Here is a 25,436-nt window from a genome sequence, read left to right as displayed (position 1 = left end):
TGTTTCCGAAAGCTGGAAGATAGGACCGTTTTACGAATATACATCTTATTTAGTCTAAGATGTGTAATGAGTTAAAAAAGCTTTCTATAACTATTTCATTATACCTACTTAATGCAAACTGCAAATTGAAATATATTATAGTATTTTTATACCAAATATATGTATCCTTGATTTCATATATTTAATAAACATACATTGTAGTAAATTTAATTATTGTAATTAATCTAAGTAATGATAAAATTGTTTACAACAAACTATCCATTTAAAGTTTACTGCACTATCCGACAATCGAACCAATACAAGGTGATTTAATATCAATTGTAGTTGTTAGATTTAATGAATGGTTGTATTTAATTGTTCTGGAATTTTTTGCATGCGGTCTGTTAGTACCTATTTTGTTTTTATTCTTTTGTAATCGAATATAAACATATTCCATTAGAAAAGAATAAATATTCTTAAGAAACGTTTAATATCTTTGTAACATTCACATATAATATTGGAGTTATACTAATAATATTTTCATATTTCCGTTTTTGATACTTAATTTTATCAAAGATTGATAATTTAATCACGTCATAATTAATCATCAATTTATCCTTTTTAGAATGTTAAACGATTGGTTTTCATCCATCATATTGGAATTAACCATATTTGTCATATATATGTATTTCTATTTGAATGATTTACACAGACGATCATAGATAATACAAATTTATTGAGATCATCTTTAAGGTCGACAGGACCATCAAATTAAAGAAATTACTTTGCTGGGACCAATAAGTTTTTAGTATAATATTTTGTATTAATTTAGTAACTACCACAGTCCATAAAATGAGTTTACATTACAGCAAAAGAGAAACTCAAAATGCAGTTGCGAGAGATTTGTTCAAATTTGCTTTACGAGATATAATTATTATTTCAGCAACGGAGAAATTAAATCCTGGTTTGAAAATAGATCATATTAAAATAAAAGATTTTTTTTTAATACGTAAACCATATATTATTCTTATTCTTATTGAAGTTATTTAGAATAGTATCTGTTAAACTTTGGGTTCTCTTGGTGGCGATAGCTTTTTACCTTATGATGGTTGTAAATCATGAACGGCAGGCGCGCAATGACGGTAAAAAAAAAATGTGAAATTCGGCACGCCCGTCGTTCGTGTAAAATGACATCAAATATTAACTATGCTGCTTTCCAGCTTATCATCAGTAACGGATGCTCCGATGCGAATATTAAATAGATAACATGTCAACAATTTTGCTCTAAGTGATAACTTGTTTTAGTATTTACAATTCCATGCGACAGAATCATTACAATTTAATAACTACAACATGATGACTTTTTGGGAATTGGGATCATGAGTACCAGTGGTTTCCTCTAAGCCTTCTGAATCAGTTTTTTTGGAAATTATTTTGATCTCTACGCCGCGCCGTTTTAGCCTTTTCTGGCTGGTGGACCCGTCAGGTGAGAAAACATCTGTAAACATCACCTCGTTGTGCAGGGTAAGGTGGGAGGTCACACATGTAACGAAGCGATCAAGTCTAATCCGCTGTCCGCTCTGCATGAGAGTACCAGACTGTCTGTCAGTAGTGAGAAGTGGCGAATGTTCGTGAGGCAAATAATATCCGTAGCCTTAGTATAAGATTTGCTCGTTTTAGTAGTCGTGAGTCTTATACACATATGAAGCTCTGTATCGTGAAAGTAAAATGGACCTAATGCCCCCCAGTTTAGAGTCGCAAATCCTGTACTTGTGATAATTGTTTCCTAAGATGCTGTCAAACGCCCGAGAGTTGTAGGTAATTTAAGCTTACTTAAACTTACTTTAATAGTAAGACTTTGAATTTTACTAATTATAGTCTCGTCAAAGATGAGTCTCCTGGCACCGCGACGTTTGACCTTGACCTGAAACTTGAATTTGAGTATGTTATATAATTTATTGGTAAATGAGGTTACTATGTGTGCTTGTCCGTGTTTTTGTGTGTGTGTGTGATCTATAAATACTCGGTTGTTCTTATGAAAAATATAACTAAGTACATTTTGCTACCTTAGTGAAGTGAATTTTCAATTCGAATGCTACACGTGTATCTAGAGCAGCGTCCAATTCTTGCCGATTTTATGGCAACGATCTTGCTTGCCAAATACTATATATCACAATGAAAGATAACCTCTACAACTTGGCGATGTTACGCATTACTTTCGCGGCTTCGAATTCATGTTTGAAACCGTTTCCTTACCTACAGCAATAATGGAGTTTCTAACTTTAAAACACCTCCACTGCCACTGACATAAAATCCATATGTTATATTTATACTGGATTTGGATATTTAATCCATATTATATACTGGGTTTACATCTGAGATTAAAGATAATTTTACTATTATCATCATTTAACGTACGATTTAACAGGGACCGCAGTATAATGATATTGTTTTAAAGATGTTGCCAACGTTTCAACACCACCCTTGTCAAATTCCTGACATTGGCTTTTCGCGTGAAAGCATGATCATATATCAAGTTTCGAGGTACAAATAGCACTTTACTATTATCCATTAGTTGCTTTTTTAAGAATTGTAAATAAGATTTGAATTTTTTTTCAAGGCATTAATCATTCGTATTAGCTTTTAATTAATTCAACTCTGTTGCCAATATTACATACCTAGGTACTTTACGTGTTGTATGAAACATGATTAAATTTAATAACATAACAATGTAAGAATATGTTGGCAGGGCAACGGTCCTAATTGATAAAACATGGCTGACAAATACTTACAATATCACATTTCTTATCCTCAATTACTAACGGAGGTTTGCGCTTATATATAATATTAGATATTTGACACAGATATCGTGCTTCAACGTTGTCTTGTTAAATACAATATATTATTATTTACATATTTTGATATACATATTTTCAATTTTGTGAACGTATGTATGGTTACCGAGTTCAGTAATAAGTTCTTCTTGGATAAATTACTGTTGGACAATCATGATTTGTTTCAAAAGTTTCAGTTCAATAGATAAACTATGTATGAATGATGACAATATTGAAAGAAATTACTATTTTCAGTTGTCTGATTAAGTACAGAGTGCAAATTGTGAAAATTTATACCTACGTTTACTTATTCGATCGCGCGAAAGTAACTATGAGTGACATGGTATTGGAAGAGCGCGATTTTGTGACAGTACGGTTTCCCAGTATTGAAACTAGATGGCGCTTCTTCGTGACCATATAAATCGGAGTTAACTTCCATGCGGTTGAATAAGTGACTTTATTAGGTAGAAAATCTCTCACTTGAATGTCACTGGATGAACCAAATATACTACTTTTGTAAACATACAACTCGTAAATACTCTTATCGTAAACCATTGAATACGTACTATGATTAGGTTCAATAAAATCAACAGACTCAAATACAGTCGCTATTTAAGACTGATACAAGAGGCATCTATTTTATTATTAGTGATCGATGGCATATACTAATTTCGGCATTGACAGTAAGAGAGCCGTAGCTCAGTGGAAAAGCGCTCAGGCCGCGATTGTCAGTCGCAGGTTCGAATCCTATCGGATTCAAAAAATTTCATATGCATTTTAAAATTTATAAAATCAACATCCTGTACATTTGGGAGTTCTGGCTCTATAGTCTTGTACTCTAGAAAAAGCAGGTAGATAATATTAGGGAGACGCCCGTGTTGCGGTTGTCATAGTTGACGCCAACAACTCCGTACGTCTTCCACAAATCTTACGTAGCTTAAAATCATCGGTTATAGTGGCTAAATACACCAATAATGTTTATTTTGCAACTGTAAAAAGACATTCGTCTACGCTTTTTTTTAGATTTTTATATATGTTTATTTATATGCACCACCTACCTTTCTTCTTGAGCTGTGTTTTACGCCTTTGGTTGCTAGGAAGAGATGGCTTTGTATAAGGCCGCAAAATTGTATACCGTCTGTTAAATTTTTATTTTCAATTTCATTCATTCATTTTTATAGGCTGTTCCTGTAATCTTGTTAGAACTAGAATCATTATCCAATATATTTTTTTTTGTGTGTAGGTAATTAGCGTATAAAAAGAAATTGTGGCATATCGTTGGCAATTTTAGGCATTTATAATCGTTTTGCCGGTTTTACTCATTTTGCATTATCGCCTAAATTGCTGCTGATGCAAGGACATAATAATAATTAGGTATTACTCCTATTTGCCCCCCTTTTCTGTGTAGAATTGTAAGAAATGTATATTAAATAACAAAATTAATTCTACCTTGGTTAGACATATCATTATAAAGCATAATTTTAACGGGCTCACCGCATCCCGCGTATTTATGACGCCGACGCTTTAGACGAAACAGTTTCAGAACTCATACCTACTCTTAGTTGATAACTATTGGTAAAAGGTTGATATGCCTAGGAATCTCCTTAGATTAGGCGTTGCTTGGTAAGGCATTTCCTTGTTCGTCGTTAGTAAAAGCGGGCATTATTCATCTATCAAGCCTCGATCTTTATCCAACATAATATATATATATCGGGTCACCGGATCAGCTTACTTCACTGCGTCGTTTTTTACGCAGCAGTTTTTATACTCTGTTAAATATGTATTCGACTTTTACCGAGGGACCGTAAAATAAAATAGAATAATACCACTGGCGTGATAAAAATACGGATGACCCGAAAATACCTACAGAGCAGAAGAACTTTTACCTTTGATGATCGAATAAATAAATATTTTTGTTCCTTATTAAGAAAATAGGTAGGTCGTAAATTATTTATATTTATCATACCTAGTTATTTATATTTATTGTAGTTGAATAAATATAAATAATGAAGGTAGCTCCCGTCTCTGTCCGCGTTTTTTTAGTTTTTTGTCTTACCAGTGATTTATCCTGTTATGAAAGGTAACACATGTCCATTTACAGAAATCAAGCTATTTAGGAATGTTCGGTGCAGTGGCAGTGCCGGAAATAGGTAACAATAAAAAAAAACAGGCACACTTTCGCAATTATAGTATTAGTATGGAATTGAGGATCAACCGTCCATCTCAATGATTGCATACTTAACATGATAATATATTTAATTATTCAATCTTTACCAATAAATTCGCATTTAAGGTACCTACACTGAAATTTTAAACACGTAGGTAGGTACAAACGTGGCGGATTTTCGAGTGCTTCGAGTGGGTTTGGTAGGTTACGTAATCGGAATCGTAAGAGCTTATCGCTAAGTGCAATAGGAAAATACTATACGTTAAAACAAATTATCACATATATAGTTTTATTCTATTTTGTTTTTGGCTTATGCTACGCAACCAATCGGAATGTAGTAAAAATTGCCTTTTTATGAGATAAACCTACTTGAAATGTAAGGTGTTTTTAAGAAAGTGTTGGTATGACTGAAGTCAATGAAATGTAGCAGACGAGACATTGTGATGTATGTAGAGTATCGGGAGTTTTAGGATATGCGTAAGGTTTATTATTTTACAACAAGCAAATTGTTTAATATTTTAATGTAAAATATTATACCTAATACATTTAATTAAATTCCTTAGAAACTAAAATAAAATGTGTAATGTGTTTTTCTCAATCTCTCGCCGACTTAGTCCTATACATTTATGTGTTTGTTTTTATATCGTGACGAATTGTTTCATCGAGTTTCAAATCACAACGATTCTAAAAAAGATTTACTTCAAAAAGAAATAAAAAAATCTATTAATATATTCGACGATAGTTAATTGTTACTTCAGAATATGAAATAAAGTATAAAATATGTAATAATATAAAACGAGCGGTTAGGTCTTCGGCTTGCTTTACGGGGGACCGAGTTAGATCTCTGGGCACGTACCTCCTAACTTTTCGGGGCTTTTTTATATTAAAAGAATTAAATATCGCTTGCTTTAACGGTTAAGGAAAACTTACTCACAAACTTCCCTTGCCCTGTAGAGGTATAATGGGTTGATAATGATGAATATAAAATAGCTGATAATGCAGTAAAAAGCCTGTATTTCATTAAGCTTTTCAGAACAGTGGCATTAATTAAACAAGTTCTTTGCCGTTCACAGTAATTCATCGTCGCGTCTCTACTTTTTGTTGCATAAGCACGGGTAAAATTTTAACGAGGTTTTTCTCTTGAATTCTCGAGCGTTTTAGCTAAGCGACGTAGCTTACTTCGTAACGTTACGTAAGAGCTATCTCAGAGCGTATGAACATCTGATTTATACACTTGCTGCTCTGACTGACTGTTTCCAGGATAGGTTTTAAATTTCCTTTCTCTGCCACTCTCTGTGTTAAGTTACTATTTATTTTTCACTAACTTGATTAGAAAGTGCATTTTCGACAACTTTATATTAAATAGCGTGTCTCGCAGATTATATACTACTATTATAGTTATAAAATGAACGGCCTACTTCATAAGGTTTCAAAGTTACTTGCTGCTAGATCAACTATATGATAAACATGAAAAATAATTTATTACAATCTTAGAATTTCTGTATGCAAGATTAGATATTGATATATTTTTGTTTTACTTGCTAAGGCAATTAAAATAATATTATATAAACAAAGATTAAAATACGTGATGAACTTGCCTTCAGTTTTTTGTTGAAGTTTTTCATTAAAACCAGATAGATGCGTGTTCCCCCAAAGTTTTCCCTGTTCACATAAATCTTACCAGCTATTGGGTTTGGGACGCGTCGCGAAGGGGAAACGAAGCCATAAAAGACAGTCGGCCAAAGATAGCATTAGTGCTTATGTAGCGTAAACCATAACTGAAATGTTGAAAACGTTTTTACTTCATGCATTTCTAAATTATAGGTGTTTTTAAATACCTCTACCGTTTCAACTTGCTGCTAACCTGTGACAAATATTTTATGAAATCGGTCGATTTATTTTTATCTTGTTTTGTTTGTTTTTATCTTCTTGCTGTACATTAAAATATCATAATATACATCATGCATGATACCACAATAACGGCCATAGGAATAAACATCCGAAATATGTACCTAGTTTTTATTTAATATTTAATGAGATATTTACAAAAAAATTGGAGGATTCTTAAAGAAGAGTGGTTGTGACATTAAATTTTCCTAGCAGTATTCCGCCAAGGTAACAGTAGGTAGGCCAAATATTTTGTCCTTACGATAACGTAATTGTATTTCGGTATAACGTTATAAATATTTATGGTTACAAATACCGAAGCAATATTGTTAGTTAGGTACCTACTAGTTTTCGTTATGTAGTCGGCAAATTGTTTTAAAAGCTTACGAACATGTCAAGATAATAAAGCAACTGTATTTAAGATATTATGTTATTGCCGCTGGACGCAAGCGGCCCAGGACCGTGGATTGTGAAACTCCCTACAAAAGACCTATGTCAAGCTGTGGACGTCCATCGGTTGAAATGACGATGATGATGATTTAAGACAATAATAATTTGAATATTATACATTCGTGACATGTCGTGTGACAAGTATTTAAAATCGTATACATTGACTTCATGTACTTGCTCTCATGTACATACTGCTCGGATTATTTTGAGCGTGCGACAAATCAATAAATGGAGCGAATCTAATAATAGTAAGGTTAGTCATAATCATATAGTTACTGCAACAATATGATATATAATATAGTAACGACAGAAATGAATTAGGTATATTTGAATATTGAACACCCTTAGGAAGTTGGATACCTAATCTTTACTAGAGTTACTTTACTTCCAAATCAGTTCGTTACGCTCTCTTGTTTGGGCTGTAGGTAGCTATAGTAATTTTGCAATACAATTCTAGAAAAGCCAGCCAGGAAGGGCGCTTATAATATATCTTCTTCAAGTACCTCGCCTACTACCGATTGTGGCAGTCAGCTCCGTTTTTCTAGTATGTTATGATATTTTACGTAAAACAAATTACAAGTTTATTTATTCACCTGCACCTCTGACAGACACTTGAGTCACTAACGATATGGATTCCTGTATAATAACTAACGAGCGTACACTCGTCCCTGCACTGCGTCCCACTTCCGCAGCAATTTAGGGGAATATTGCAAGCTGTGGTTACCGACTGCTGTTTGCGATTGCCATGTGCATGGCATTTAACTATGTGTTACAACTTATGATAAATAAGAGTAATAACTCTTCTTCTTGCATCGTACTATCAACTTGTTCGTGACTGTCATGAGAAAACGCTCCTCCCAGAAGTTATCTCTATTTCTTTGTATTATTGGCCGTACGAATACCACTTACGTAGTGGTATTCGTACGGTTAGTATGTAGTAGGTTCCCAGTATTGTAACTAGATGTCGTTCTTCCGATACCATGTAAATCGTTGTTTACTTTCACGCGATCGAATAAGTAAGCGTAGGTAGAAAATCCCACACTTTGCACACTCAGGTAACTGCGTTGACTGCCTCTCTTATCAGGGTCTGATCTACACCCGTTAAACAGCCGAAGTCTATCTATCTATAGTCTATCTGCTCGCGTTTTCCTGGCACTGGTATGTGACCGGAGATGAGAGAAGATGACGTAAGTTGGGCATCCGCCGCAGATTTTTGTTATTTCAATACAAGTTAGCCGTTGATTGCAATCTCACCTGGTGGTAACTAGATAACGATGTAGTCTAAGACGGGCTAACCTGTTTAGGGTTTTGAGCCGATACCCCTACGGTTGCTACCCGACATCGTACCGCAACGCTAAACTGCTTGGTGGCACGGCTTTGTCGGTAGCGTGGCAACTAGCTACGGCCGATGTTTCCTACAGTCTTGTAGGAAACATTAACAGAGTACCTTATAACTATTGCTGACTAATCTATTTACAACTTACAAGTAATCTTTTTTTATTACGAACCTGTACTATTTTTCTGACTTGTTAGCGTGCAGTTGTTTCTATTTTATAACATTGTCAGGGTTATAGTAGAAGTATTACAGTGCTATTTATATTAATAGTGTTGGTGCTTACATTGCAATAATTTCTTGAGCTTAAAGGGTAAGTTTCAATACTGTTAAAATACGAGGCCCGTACTGTATATGGCTGCGAGAGCTCTATTTTTACGAATCCTCTCCGAACACTGGTTAGGTACCCACCCACCAACTCTAGACTCTTTCAAATAATTTTGTCTGCTAATGGCTATAACAGTATAAATTTGTTCCATCTTTAGTTCCAAAGAGAGTCGGGACTATTATTTCAAAAGATCAAACAAAGTTTCGTTGAATAAACTTTTCATCTTCATTTGAATAATCTATTTTAAGATTATTCGCTTCAGCGATCATTTGGACTCGCTTACTGTGAAATATTTTATCAAGTACAAATTATAGTCCATTTAAAAACATGTTTGAAAGTCTCATTTGGCATGTGTTCAACTTTGGTTAATTGGAGTAGGTATGTATATATAGAGGATAAGTTGGATGAGCGAGTCGAACCCGGTTGTTTACAGTTAAAATTGTTAATATCGATATTGCGATTGCGGATTGGCTGGTTGAAGGAAATGACGTGGAAATCAGACAACGCCTCCAACTCGGTCAGCCTACCGGAAATAAAAAGGGGATCACAAAAAAAAATTTTCACATCAGTGGCACTCTGTAATTGTTTTATTTTTCTACAAAAAGTTAGCCCTTAAATGCAATCTCACCAGATTAGTTAAGAACCCAGGACCTCCCACTTAAAACCCCAGCGTTCACCACTGTGCCAGGGTAGTACAATACATAAATACTTGAAGAAATATGTAGATGAACTTATGTCTTTTATGAAAGTTTAGTACGCCTTGTATACAGGTTGCAGATTTTATGCAAGCAATTTCGTTCTTACATACATTTAAATGATCAGAAATGAATATAGGAGAAAATAACAAGTAAATGGTATGCCAAAAAATTTACTCAAAACTGAGAAACAAAAGTCATTTTATAATACCTAACATAACGTCGTAGAGGGTAGAGCGGCATTTTAATTTGAAATTAATTCCAAATTCGACGGTAAGGTTGGGGATCAAGAATGGTCTCTAATCGCATATAGCGAGTTATAAGAGTACCTACATTCCCTAATTGTGCGAGGGCCGCTTCCTCGTTGCGAAGTCACATTAGACTCCAATAGGCGGTTACGTCATTCGTTGCCCCGCTAATGTTTGCTTTATTAACGGTTGCTATGTGAGATCAAGAAGTTATTTCATTGCCGCATCAAAATGTTAAATGTTTAAACCTTGGCTTCTTATGATCGAAATTACGATGACCACTTTAATTATAAGCCCGGTATTGATTACCTCAGTATCCTAATAAGATTTCTATTAGGTTTATTAATCACATTGAAAGAAATTGGTATCATCAGTAAATGGCGATCATCTGTTGGTAGTTTTATTTATTTATGTTTATTCCTCTATAAGTTAGTTCTTAGCTCCAGTTAAGGTGGTTACGGGCTAACCGGTCACGGGTCAAGCAGTTATGTTGAACCCATACAACTAATCTGTTTCTACCCGACATCGTACCGATAAGGTTCGTACGGTAACTAGCCACGGCCGTAGCCTCCCACCAGACCAGACCAGAGAAAAAATGCTAAATTATAAATCCCCAGATTGCCCCTACCCCCGGCGGATCGAACACGGTACCTACATTTCAAACCAAAGCGCTCACCGCTGCGTCAGGAAGATCGTGAAAAAAGAAATTGGTTTCTGGACTGTTTTGCTAAGCCTATGTATAAATAATTTGGAGTACGTTGGCTAATGCCAACATTTTTATTTTACCCATGAGTTATGTACCTTTCACGTAATTGCGTCCTGTCCTTTCGGAAATTCTGTCTACCTGATCCTGCATTGCTCGACCCAATTTAGGTTCCATGTATAAATGTTTAACCATCCTCTCGCTTTTTACGGCTCATAGCGTGTTCCGTTCATAACGTAAATCGACCCAACATCGTTCTATGTTTTAGTGTACCATTAATATTTCCTATTTCATGAATAGATTCAGTGCAGGCGCGGGTATATATAAAGACGCTTCTAATATTTATTGATGAGCAGCTACATGAGCATGGTACAAAGAATGATGGCTCAACAGCCAGGCTGATCATATTCGAATATATGTCACTAGATGAGGCAATCGACAACTTTAGTTTGTATTGTAGGTTTTAAGCCCATTTGGAGTCATTTTTGTTTCGAAAAGTAAAACTCATTTCGGAACTCAAGCATTTTCTTAACATTTATATTCCTATTAACAGCAGGCGTGCCATTTGGGAGTATATATTTGGGAGATTGTTTAGCGGGGGCTGAAATTACAAGTGTATTTTTGAACATTGCGTGCTCTTAATGCTTATAAGATATAGTGGTCATTTATCCACCGAAATAAGGTCAGCGCACTTCGCACCATAGAAATTATCTTTGTCATTAAAATGCCTTTTATTTTTTTAATTAGTTTTTTAAGGTATTTCAATTGTTACGCTCGTTTTCTTTCTCATTAGGTAGGTATATTACGATGTGAATTTTCACGCAGATGTGTCAACATATATTTGATATGTTTGCAATTGTTTGTGTAAATAAATATGAGATGTGGATATAAACTTTTATCACTCAATTTATGATTGTTAATAGTAGAAGAGGACGTTGATAATTTAAAGTGACGATGATTATGATAATTCTAAATAGTATTCAGGAATTATGTGCCAAAAATATACATTTGATTGACTAATACATAAATTAAGGGTTCTACATTTGACTATTGCGCACAAAGCACGTCATCAAAAAAAAGGTTGTATTAAAGTAAGTATGCTTATTCTTTAATCTGATGGCTCCACCTCTCCGTTTGGAAACACAACGAATGAAAATCTTTTATCATTATAAAAGTTGTATGTGAAACAAATAGTAACACAAGATTGAAATATGCATTAAGTACGTACTTGTTTTTGCCTAATGTACTGTGAAAATATACTTGTTGTTGTAACCGAGCAAAACCCGAACACAACTACAGGCTTGTCTTTTGTAGATGCCAACGGAAATTTATTGAAAAATTGTCTAACCGATTTCAAAAGTGCATTTCACGTTCTTTTTTCTCTCTACCTACTTCGGTCTACGGGTTCTGAGAGAATGTTTTCTTGGTTTCTTTGTGCATTAGTACTCTCTGTAATTGATAGACCTCTGAAACACTCTCGCAATAGCAGACTTGGTCCCCTGCGATTTCACCGACTGGAAGTCATAAGTGACTTCCTTGGCGTGGATAGCAGTTAATTTCATATTAATTGCATGCAAAGAGAATATTCAATGGTTGCCGACATAACGCACAATAGTGCCCCTTAGCTATAGGGATACCATCATCAATATCCAATATCAATCAACTATCACCATGCTGCGCACACGGTTCGGTGATCGCAATAGATGGTAGAAGCAGTAGCACTGAGGATTCTGCTGACCGTTCTCTGTTAGGTATATACTCATAGTCGCCTCGTACAACATCCGCGGGATGCAGAGGGGTAGTGAAAACTGTATTCTGATCTGCTGTCACCACACGGTATCGGGTATTATATGACGAAACTACAACTGCATTGAGACTCAAATTTGGCCGTCGTCCGTCGGCAGATGCTTAGTATTATACTATATCATAACTTTACTAATAGTTGTTTGAAGCAGGTTACGAAGCTATATTTTTACCTGAAAACATGCGTGACCCTCATTGCATCGCATGTCATGCGACGGCTTTGTATTGAGCGACATAGTAAGATTTCATACTGAGGGCTCTTGTCTACTATATTTAGCGCGGTATAGAATCTAGGGCGCCGGAAGGTTTCTTGCGGGACACCGACTTGGCGAAATTTCCTTCGAGATTGTAATATCTCACTGCCTTTTACACGGTAAAATTTTATCTCTAGGTATATTCGGTTTTATAGCCTGTTATTAAATTAATTATTTTCATTATAATTTAAGTGTCCATGCTGTTACCTATACAAACTTAACTTTGAAAGTAATAAACCAATTTTTATAATTAATCTTTCACTGCTGGGAAGCAATATTAAGAATTTGAGCCTGAAAAATGGTAAAAGTAATTTCGAGATCTATTTTTAAAACATATCTCTAAACTACTGGATAATAATATACAGATATGGCGATGCTCTGACTGTTAATATATTATAGGTAGATAAGTAAGGACCTAATTAAACAAAAAAAAATGCTAGTCTGGATTACTCCTGTGGCACTCTAGATGTATTCGGCTAGTCTATTATTATTAAGGAGTGAATGCAGTGGGGGCAGATGATTCAACTCACAAACATAAAAACCCACACTTGAATTAAAAAATGTATTTATTAATATTTTTAATGAGCTACCGTTTCTGTTTCAAAAGATTCCTTTTCATGTGATAAAATTTATCTGTCGTCGTTTCGTAATTATGTAGACCACTATTCAGCTTATCAGCAACCCAGTAGAGCGTAAGAAAGGGTGGGGTTTATAGGGTGCCAAATGTCACAGCGGGCGTGCGATTACTTGTTTTAGTTTCGCAAAGCCATTTTCCGAAATATTTTAAATGTAATGGTCTTTAGAGCCCTCGTACAACTTTATACTTCGTAAACTTCCTTTACAAAACTTTCATGTGGTTTTCTCTACACTACACAGATTATTTCGGTATTAATACGTCTTTGGTATTAAAGGTTGAAGCGTGATGTTATTTGGCCTATAACTTTTTAATATTTATCTATATATATTTCTTGTGTGCGTGTGCTTTTCTCTAAGTCTTTTTAATCTATCCGATCTACTGTACCCGTTTGCAATATTTAAAATAATTTAAGTTTACTACACCAGCGATAAAAATAAAAAGCAATTATTTATGCATTCAGGAATTAGGTAGACGCTAATCGAATTAAGTAGGTACCTACTGGATTGTAAATGATTGACTTGATGCTTCTTATTATATACCAAACTATTTATTTAATTTTCTTCATTTTTTTCTAGTTTATATTATATACTTATGAATGTAAATCTGTCTGTACATTCGAATCACTGCTGTACGACGTAAGAAAAATTAATCGTGTATAAACGAATTAATTTTCAGTTTCTTTGGATTTTTTCGCGTCAAGTAACAAACGGGCAGAACGGCACCTTTTTCAGTTATAATATTAATGCAGATTTATGTCCACGTTAATAAATTCAGTCGAAATGAAGCCCTTATAAAATGAAGATATTTTTTCATACAAATTTATTGACCCCTTTTTTGCAGCTGGTATCACAGAGGCACTTCTGAATGTCTCTTTTGTATCTATCTAACTTCAAAAAATGTAGGGTTTTTATATGATCTTCCTACGGTTTAGAGAGGGCTTTAAATTAAAACGCTTTCCAATTCACTGCAGTGCGAAAATGAAGAGCGCTATTTTGTTGTACACGAATATTGTATATTTAACCGCATGTAGTAGTATGCTAGAGAATAGAAAGTAAGCGCAACAAGATAACTAGGTGGCTTGAAAGTTAAAGCCGTATGATTGAAGCGCGGCTTAACCTTGCCTAGAATACGAATTCGTAAGGAAATGAGTAACTTTAGTGAAAGTGAAACTTATAATTTATTAAAACCTAAAAGTTAGCAATACGGCAAACAAAATCTCGTTCGGATGCCAATGTTTAGTATCATTTTTATGTTCTTCATATCTGATAACGACTAAGACACCGGGAGACATCTTTGCATCGTTCGAGTCCATAGTACTGAGGTGTATCGAAAATGCAGTCGTATTTATACACCATACCGACCAACTCAACGTCATGAACATTCGTTGTTAATTAAATATAATTTTAGTTGTTTCTTGTAAACTATTTATTAATTAAATAATAATTATTAGCGTATTTGTAGAAATCCTAATCAGTTTAATAAAACATCCGGCAAATATGAATTAATAGTTATTCAAATTTTAAATATTGACCCACTTTATATAATTAAGACAGTAAAACAGCTGTGACAACTGACATTCTTACAGTTTCAAAAGTAAAAGTATTTCTTATAAGTTTTCGTCTTCCTGCCCTAATGGGCATAGTAAAGTGCTATAATTGTATAAATTATTGTTGTTGTGCAATAATTTAGACAGATCTCGAAGTTGCAGACGAAAGACTTGCGACACTTTAACACTGAGAAAATTAAAGTGGCCATTGAGCGCAACAAAGGCTCGAAAGTGTTCGCAAGAGATCTGTCTATCGGACAGAGCCTGTTGACTCGCCTGAAGACTGACAATGGTAGTCTCATATCTTCTAAACCAGAGATCCTGAGTGAGGTTGAGAAATTCTATGGACAGTTATACACCTCAACACAAAAGCCTGTTGAAAGTTTGGCTAAAGACCCTAGAGCCAAATTGACCCGACACTTCACTGAAGATATCCCGGACGTCAGCCTTTACGAGATTAGTATGGCTCTCAAACAACTTAAGAACAACAAGGCACCGGGTGATGACGGAATCACAGCAGAACTCCTGAAAGCGGGTGGAAAACCGATACTTAAAGTCCTTCAGCGGTTGTTCAATTCCGTCATTCATCAAGGCACAACGCCAGAGGCATGGCACAGGAGCGTGGTTGTTCTGTTCTTCAAAAAAGGTGATAATACCTTGCTGAAGAACTACAGACCTATCTCGCTGTTGAGCCATGTCTACAAGTTGTTCTCAAGAGTCATTACGAATCGTCTCGCGAATAGGTTCGACGACTTCCAGCCTCCTGAACAAGCCGGTTTCCGAAAGGGCTTCAGTACCATAGACCACATACATACGCTGCGGCAGGTTATACAGAAGACTCAAGAGTATAACCGGCCACTTTGCTTAGCGTTTGTGGACTATGAGAAAGCCTTTGATTCGGTGGAAACCTGGGCTGTGTTAAGGTCACTGCAGAGATGCCGAATTGACTACCGGTACATCGAAGTTTTGAAATGTTTGTACAAAAACGCCACTATGTCAGTCCGTATACAGGACCAGACTACGAAACCGATCCAACTGCAGCGAGGAGTGCGACAGGGAGATGTTATCTCCCCGAAGCTGTTTACCGCTGCGTTGGAGGACGTTTTTAAGCTTCTGGATTGGAACGGGCTTGGCATCAACATTAACGGCGAGTACATCACTCAACTTCGGTTTGCCGACGATGTAGTCATAATGGCAGAGACTCTGGAAGACCTTAATGCGATGCTCAATGACCTCAGCAGAGTTTCTCAACAGGTGGGCCTTCGTATGAACATGAGCAAGACGAAAATTATGTCTAACGCTCATGTTGCGCTCCACCCAATAATTGTTGGGAACTCTGCACTCGAAATTGTAGACGAGTATATATACCTAGGACACACGATCCAGTTAGGTAGGTCCAATTTCGAGAAAGAGGTAAACCGCCGAATCCAACTCGGATGGGCAGCGTTCGGGAAACTTCGTGACATCTTCTCGTCCAAAATCCCCCAGTGCCTGAAGACTAAAGTCTTCGAACAGTGCGTGTTGCCAGTGATGACTTACGGATCAGAGACATGGTCGCTAACTATGGGCCTCATAAGAAGGCTCAGAGTCACTCAGCGGGCGATGGAGAGAGCTATGTTAGGAGTATCTCTACGTGATCAAATCAGAAATGAGGAGATCCGTAGAAGAACTAGAGTTACCGACATAGCTCAGCGAGTTGCGAAGCTGAAGTGGCAATGGGCGGGGCACATAGCTCGGAGAACCGATGGACGTTGGGGTCTTAAGGTGCTGGAATGGCGACCCCGCACCGGTAAACGCAGCGTAGGTCGGCCCCAAACGAGGTGGACAGATGACATCAGGCGAGTAGCTGGGAGCCGTTGGAGGCAAGCGGCCCAGGACCGTGCATTGTGGAACTCCCTACAAAAGACCTATGTCCAGCAGTGGACGTCAATTGGTTGAGATGATGATGATGATGAAACGTTGTTTTAGTTATTCGTACCGCTACAGATGTAGGTCCTGCAAAAGAATAAATAAACTAATATCTACACTTCACGTTTGTGTCGATCGTTAATAGATTAAAAAATCGTGGACATAACAAAACCTACAATTTTGTACTTATATTGATTTATAAATATATGTAGATATATATCCATTTACTTAAAAGTCAATAACAGCAAATGTAATACAGTAAAAAATAAATAAATGATATTTAAAAACTACATTGTGAAGTTATTAATAAATATATATTCATTATTTACGATAATTAATTAATTAATTTAAAATGGGAAACATAACTTTTGTTAATTTAAAAATGTAAATACAAAAAAAAAATTGGATTCTTCTCGATGTACTACTGTACTGTAAATATATAACAGTTTATTTATCCTCGCTCCAAATGTACTTAGCATTATCTAGTTTCTGGTATTTCCAGTAATTAGTTATGAATTAATATTTATTATGTATATTAGCCTGTAACCAGTACAAACTACATAACTAATATGTTTAAGTAATTGTGTAATATTTTTTGTGTTACAGTTGCGTAGTTGAGGCGAGCTCAGCACGATGGGGAAGCTGCTTTCGAAAATCTTTGGTAACAAGGAGATGAGGATACTAATGCTGGGACTCGACGCTGCTGGAAAGACTAGTATCCTTTGGCAATAACAAGTATTTTTAATACGACCAAAACTACAACTGTTCTTGTTATTATAATAGTCATTATCATCGAGACATTACTGGACCACGAATATATAAAGAAGTTCTCCTCCCACAATGAGAAGGGGCTAAGGCCGTAGTCCACCACGCTGGCCCAGAGCTGATTGGTGGACTCCTCACGCCTTTCTATTTATTTTTTTGTAACTATTTGTGCACCACAAAAAGAAAAAAATAATGTAAATGAAAAGCCTTTGAGAAAATTATGGAGAACTTTCGGACATGCAGGTTTCCTTACGATATTTTCCTTTACCGTTGAAACAAGTGATATTTAAATTGTTTAAAACACAACGCAAATAACTTCGTATAGCGTGGGTCCGGACTCGAATTGGGTCCCCTTGAATGGGAGGCCTGAGTGTAAACTACTAGGCTTATTAATCTATAACCAACACTTAATTTAGATTAGTTATAGTCTTAGAAATTGTTGTGTTTGTAATACAAATGTAAACAGACATATTTTCATATCAATTTAATTAAGATAAATGTTGCATAGCGTCGGAATACTTATGCGCTATTTTGGCACTTTAACTGAACTAGAACCTTTATTATGAAAATAAATCTCAATTTGCTATAATATGTATATCATGGAATCCCGCAAAGTAACGCCAGCTTCTATCCAAGACCTATTCTTTCAAATGTCAGACCGTGAAAAATCCTAATGCTGTTTCGGCCTTCACGTACATATGAAATAGGTAATAGGAAATTCCAAAACCTGAAACTTCCTACCAGACCAACCTACCTTTTCCCAAAGTATCCAAGAGTTTTATTGCTTAATTATTATCTAGGACCGTAACCTTTTTGCTGACATAGTAGTCTGTGACCTAATTGGTTTTTATACATAAGCACAGCTGAAGTTATTGTTCAATATTTTTTCATAATAACTCTACAAAGTAAATAATTGTAGAGCAAAAGTTTGTAGTAACTATGAATTCTTTTATTCTGTAATAATTGTCAGTAGTGGTAGAGCTTTTTGTGAGCTTGTTCGGGGAAGTACTAATGCCATGTTATGAAAATTAAGCTTAATTTGCTATATTAAGCTTAATTTTCCGCGAACAGCAGGAGAATCTGTATGGTGTAATTTATAATGACTTCAATCCGTATGTATGTTTGTCGTGATTCTACTCTACATTGCGAGGTGTTGTTCTGTTTAGGCGATGTTTTTATCAAACAACATTATGTGGGCCATTTGATTCATGTGCGTGGAACACAGTAACAGCTTTGCGGTAGTGACTAGCTCTGTCACAAAAAACTGTATCTCCGCAAAGTAGCACCTACTTCTATCCAACATTTGAAGCCAATATATTTTTCTTATCGACGTGTTCCAGCTATTTTATATAAATTAAAACTAGGTCAGTCAGTCACAACGATACCTACAGTTGGTTTCAATGTAGAAACTGTAACATATAAGAATGTCAAATTCAACGTATGGGACGTCGGAGGGCAGGACAAGATACGACCGCTCTGGAGGCATTATTATACAGGTAAACCAATCAACATCATGATCGTCATCAGGCACGCCAATGTTTGTTATAGGTACTTGTTACATTGCTGTTATTGCTGGTCTAACCTTTTAAGGGTAGACAAGCAATAATGGTATTTGGTAGTTATTGGTATGGTGTTATATAAATCCCACGCCCTTAATCGGTATATACGCCGGAATCATGCCGAAATGCTTAGCTTGGCGGCATGTCATTGCTAGGGTGCTAGCTAGGCTGAAATAAATATAAATCTAAATATACTACGACCAGTGGCGTGCATAGAGGGTATGCACAGGGTATGCAGATGCCATAAAATGAAGATAATCTGCAGTTAAAGTTTTAAAAAATCCTAAGGATAGGTATTGTTAGAGTAAAAATGCCTACCCTTAAGTATTTTTAACTCGTACTGGACATTTGCTTCATTTTATATCATCTGCATACCCTGTGCATACCCTCTATGCACGCCACTGACTACGACCATACACACATCGTCATCTAGTCCCAAAGCAAGCGTAGCTACTAAGAGAGGGTACTAAGAGGACTGATTGATATTTTTATGAAGAATATACATGAAGTATTATAAAATATACATAACATTAAATACTTATAATATACAGATCAGATAAACACCCAGACACTGAAAAAATGCTTGGTTATGGTTTGAAGAATGGAACTAACAAACAAATACACCGTTAACACTAACGGCGGTCAAGGCAATGGCTTAATAAGTAACGCCTAATTAAAGATGATTCCTAGGCATACATTAACCTTTCACCAATCGATTTTCACTAGGCAACTTGTAAAACCTAACTTGTCTCTGGTGCTTACCACGAGGTGTGGTGTTTGTATGTATTACCTACCTTCCCAAAACTTAAGTATTTTGATAAAAATTGTATTTTGAAATTAAGCAATTTGAAATTAAATTATTTAAATGGCTTAATGTGTACAATTTTTATGACATGCAAGAATTTTTTTATTTAAAAATTTAATAATGACGTATAATTTGCTAAACAAATAAATAAATTATTAAAAATAGTTAAATAGTAAAAATAAATAGTTAAATAAAATAGTTAAAAAATAGTATAAAAATATTTAAATAGTTAAAATAAATTAAATAAATAATAATTATATATAATATTAATTATTTTTAAATAGTTTATTTTAGGTTATAGTTATGTATTAATAAAAATTATATTTTATTTATATCTTCATTAAAGATTTGGTAATAATTACATTAAAATTGAATTAATTATATTATGATTATCATAGTTTTTCATTTTTTGTATCTGTTAAGTGCAGTTTACTTGAAACTTTACGATCCGCCGAATGGGTATCGTAACTTAAGATGGTGTCTAACGTCTTTAGTCATCACATAAGAGTTAGTGAAACGTTTTTTTTCTCTAGTAATCACAGAAATCACTATTTTCCTAGGTTTAGTGAAAAAGAGCATTATTCTTTGATTTTGCGCCAACACCACATTTTACAATGCTTCCAGCAGTTTAATTACCTTCCGTGATTATAGTGATCAGTGTTCATACGATCGTGTCTTTCATTCCAGGTACTCAAGGTCTTATATTCGTAGTGGACTGCGCCGATCGGGACCGCATTGACGAGGCGCGGCAAGAGTTGCACCGGATTATCAACGACCGCGAGATGCGCGACGCTATAATACTCATCTTCGCCAACAAGCAGGACTTGCCAGACGGTAATTATTTCCCCAAAAAAACTCTTTGTATTGAGTTGTACAGTTAGTTTTTATCTCCGAAAATCGACAGCACCTTAAATCTATCCGATCAACAGTAATTCTAATCAATATTCAAAATAATTGAAATTTACTCCAACCGATTTAAAACAAAACATTAATCAATTCCTGCATTTAGAAATTTTGAATCAGCTGATCAAATCAAGTACATCAATCAATCATCATCAATCAATACCCTATAAGTGTGGAGTATAGCAAATTAAGCTGAATTTTCAAAATATATCATGGAAAGTAACACCTGCTTCTATCCAATATGTCAGACGCAGGTGCGCTCTTGGTAAGATTACGCAAGTGTAACCCGTACTCTCTCCTATAGGTTTTAAGGGACACGCACAGTTGTTACTGGGTCAATCTGTTGATGAGGAAACGTCAGACAATTTTTCTGTTTAAAAAACTTTAACCTAAGCTCAATGTGTGTGTATTATCTACAAAAACCAAACACATCTGTACTCTTTAATTTCTTTATATCTAAATGTAAATCCATTATTTTAATTCCAGCTATGAAACCGCACGAGATTCAAGAGAAGTTAGGCCTGACGCGCATTAGAGATCGCAACTGGTACGTGCAGCCATCGTGCGCGACGTCGGGCGACGGGCTGTACGAGGGGCTCACTTGGCTAACGACCAACCACAAGTTATGAGCTGCGGAGTAGGCGGTGTCAGCCGCCTCCAGCATTGCACGGTAAGGGTCTATATATTTTGGCCATTTCTGCCGTGGGCGCCAGTGCTAGGGTTCGTTGATTTAGTATATAAACTTCTACTTTGACTCTTTTAAGACTTTAATCTTCTCTAAGATACAAAGTTCCAGAACACACTTCCAATCGCAGCTCAATCGTATAATTGTATAATTAAATATCATCATCAACGTATCAACCCATTACCTCTACAATGAGAAGAGGTCAACGCCGTAGTCCACCGGCCAATTCTGATTGGTTGGGCTCCGTACACCTTTGAGTACATTATGGAGAACTCTCCGGCATGTAGGTTTCCTGTTTCCCGACCACGATGTTTTCCTTCACCGTTGAAGCAAGTGGTATTTTCATTAAAACGCACATAACCTAGAAAAGTTAGAGGTGCATGCGGGTCAATTGACGCTTCTCCGAAAGTTAGCGGTCATAGCCCATAGAGGGTAGTACTTAGACTTCACTTATGTTTAACTTCTATGTTACTGAGACTGTAACAATTAAACACTAATTTAAAACACATGAAAAGTAAGAATTACGTGCCAGGTATTGAACTCAGTACCCGCGGAAGGGAAGCTGGTGTCTTACCCACTAAGCTATCACCGCTTCAGACATGTGCTGTATAAATTTAGCCTAGTCTAATTTTCAATTTAGTTTAATTTAGAGATTTGTGTATAACAGATTTCCCATCTGTAATATTATTAGTCAAAGCAATACATATTCCTTGATGACCAATTTTGTTTCAGGTGACGATTTCGATGCCATTTATCATAAGTTTGCTGCGTCCGTGCTTGTCGGTCTCGTGATATAGGAATATCCAGTGAACCATCAGTGGCGATTGTCGATTGGACTCAGAAAGTGAATGTGCACAGACTTTAACGCAGTGAACCTAAAGACATTACATAGTTAGTCTACAAGTGAACTAATTGTTACACAAATGAGAAATCAATTATTCCATTATTTAAATGAAAACATTAGAGCTTTGTTGTATCGAAATATTTGATTATTATTTTTTTATGTTATTTAAAAAATATGAAATGATTACATAGTGTAAAATATGTTTTTTTTTTTTTAATTTTTACTTAATGTTTACCTCCTGTTTTGTACGATAGTAAAGTAGTACGGATTTATAATGGGTGGTGTTTAACAACGTGCGAACGTAAGTGGATAATATAGCCTGATCTACAAGTTGCTATATTCGGATATCTGATGATAATCAATCATCACTTCAAACACAGCCAGACAAAAGTCTTTTTTAATTTTAAAGTTCTAAAACCCACGGGCCTGGATCGCTTGTTTCCTGAAACTCCCAGCGACTCGCTTGATGTCGTCTGTCCATCTCGTTGGGTGTCGACCAACGCTACGTTTTGCGGTGGGGTCACCACTTTAGCACCTTCCACAATAATCAATAACACGTCCGAATTATCTGTAAATCTAGATTATCTTCTCACCGCCGCGTTATTGGACAAAAAGTGTGTAAATCGGAGATAAACTTTCTTACTTCTTCCTCTTATCCCACGTTTTAACTAAGACGCATTGGCTTATTTTTTACGACCGGCTGCCCGACTGCACTTCGACTCTACTTGGGACGGTTTTTTTCCGTCGGAAGCTGCCCAGTACCTAACATAGGGGTTTGAATAAGCACGAACTTTTGGTTCTAACAAGCCACGGGGATATTTGCGTCGCCCGAATTATCAAGTATTGACGATCGGCGCCCGTCGTGGCTACTAATACATTTCAATATTTTGGACTACTTTGATTATTAATATCGGACTTGAGAGTGTAACTAAAGCAAGAAAGTGTCCGTTGAAATTTGGGATTGGATAGACTAATTATTTTGTGCAACTAACGTTACAGAACAACACTTCGCAACGTACATTGTCAAATGCCACTCTTAACATACCCACTCACATTGGCTACTATCGCGCGAGCAACTAGTCGCTTCGAGCGATTTTATATACTTGTATGACGTCACAAAAACTAGCTCATGCGATTTCAGTGTGTGAGATAAAGGTACCTTTGTGCCCCGTGCGTGAACTTGTGGCTTTAGCAACTGAAGTAGTATTATCATGTGAAACTTCTAATACATCACAGGGAGGCGGCCAGTATCCAGCTGTTGTATAGTAGGCTGGTGAAGATGCTGATGATGTACAGTGGTCTTTCTTGTTTAATAGTCTCGTGACGCATAATTAAACATGGTACCATTGGCCAGTACTTATTGATTTATGATACTGCCTGAGCGACATATTTCGGTATGGATCGATAAATAATCTGTTGCGCTATTATTATTATTAAATTCTTTATTGCACACACAAAAACAAAAACAAAATACAAAGAGAAACAATATAAATACAAAATAATAACTAGTTTAGGTGTGCAAAGGCGGTCTTATCGCTAAAGTGATCTCTCCCAGACAACCTTTGGCGAAAGTAACTCTTATAAGGAACGGGTCGGCAATGCAAATTTCCACCTACATAAAAAATATTGCAAAACAAACTACATATTATAAATTACTAATACTACACATAAAATTATTATGTATAATATATTGTTCAAACATATAATAATAATAAACTACATACTATAACGGTACATACATAAAAAATAGTTACGCTAGTGACATTTATGGGGGCAAATATGGCATAGTCGCAATCTGAAGAACCGGTGGTATGCCTTATTCTTTTTTGGTGTAGAAAACTAAACCAAGCTTCGTCATGAACACTGCATCCATCTTTATTGCTCTTGCGCCATTCGTCTCTTCTTTCCGCAAGCTTCTCACAATGTCTATGGTCAATGGTTAATCCATGGCGCACTCTTTAAAAATACGGCCACCTCTATTCATAAAATCTTCATCAATTCCAACCTATTACCGACCAACTGGACGGCACGGGTATCCTGATATATTCAACAATACGGCTTGCAAATTAAAATCGACAAGTCGCTCATTCGATCGTAGCCAACGCGGTCAGACAAATACGTTATTATTATGATAGTCGATTGTGCGATTTATGCGCGTAGTCGCGCGTCGTCGCGAGTTGTGGCATGTCTTCGCGCATCGTTGCGCGATTTTGGACGGTTTAATACCAGTATTTATAAAGCAATAACGAAAGCACGCCTGCGTAAATATAGAATAATATTGTACAGTAGCTTATCTGAATTGGTATGAAAATATACAGTAGATTTTGACTCGAGACAGACTGAACTATTGAGTATAATATAAAAATGGGAACTTATATCGTAACCGAAAAACGGAAATGTATAAAAAAAAATGTATAACAAAATGTTAAAACTTTGTTTGTAAATCCTATTAGAATAATTGCTGAAATAGCGTTCACTTGATTTGTTTTATAGGAATAAAATAAATATATGAACGGCATTTTTCGAACGTCGGATCGCTTGTCGGAAGTAACTTTTTAATTTTTAGAAAACTTAGTGTGAATATACCTTATAACCAGATATTCAGATATAAATTATTATGTTCTAGAATGCATTATCAACCACTGACGGTTCAAAGCTGGTAAACTCAATGTATTGTCGTCGTATGCCATGTAAAAAGAGCGCTGACAGATACTTAGTGAGTGTTATTCGTTGGTTGGTATAGTCACTATCCACTAATATTATGAATGTAAAAGTAGTGCTTGCTGTTACCAATGTATTTTGGGAAGATACTTTATTGGCTTGACATTGATATAGGCTGCAGTAGTTTGCGATATTTTTGGTCATCCTGAATTACGCACAAGCTGACTCCAGGGCGTCTTTACAGACTTCTGTTCTTCACTTTCACAAAGCGAGCTTTATTAACACTTGCTCTACACTTACTGTCTAACCCAGTTACCACAAAGCATTATCAACCTCTCAACTACTCGTGATACGATCGATAGTCGATGCCGAGTTGACGTCGCGTCCACTTGTTGAAGACGCGTTGACAACTTGTTGACAACAAGTTGTCTACTCGACACCG

At 35.9% G+C, this 25,436-nt stretch overlaps 1 protein-coding gene across 1 annotated transcript in view; it reads left to right on the top strand.

Moving 5' to 3' along the window:
* Positions 1-22,535, top strand: part of LOC120632535 (ADP-ribosylation factor 6) — a 36,794-nt gene extending 14,259 nt beyond the window's left edge. The window contains exons 3-7 of the mRNA XM_039902365.1: positions 17,379-17,487; positions 18,878-19,033; positions 20,589-20,735; positions 21,291-21,474; positions 22,222-22,535. Coding sequence (XP_039758299.1) covers positions 17,406-17,487; positions 18,878-19,033; positions 20,589-20,735; positions 21,291-21,433 — 528 coding nt within the window. The 5' untranslated portion in view covers positions 17,379-17,405 and the 3' untranslated portion in view covers positions 21,434-21,474; positions 22,222-22,535. The remainder of the gene's footprint in view (positions 1-17,378; positions 17,488-18,877; positions 19,034-20,588; positions 20,736-21,290; positions 21,475-22,221) is intronic.
* Positions 22,536-25,436: the final 2,901 nt, after the last annotated feature.

Source organism: Pararge aegeria, chromosome 2, assembly GCF_905163445.1.
Source record: "Pararge aegeria chromosome 2, ilParAegt1.1, whole genome shotgun sequence".
Classification (NCBI taxonomy): domain Eukaryota; kingdom Metazoa; phylum Arthropoda; class Insecta; order Lepidoptera; family Nymphalidae; genus Pararge; species Pararge aegeria.
The sequence above is the reverse complement of the archived record's forward strand: the minus strand, read 5'-3'. Positions and strand labels throughout refer to the sequence as shown.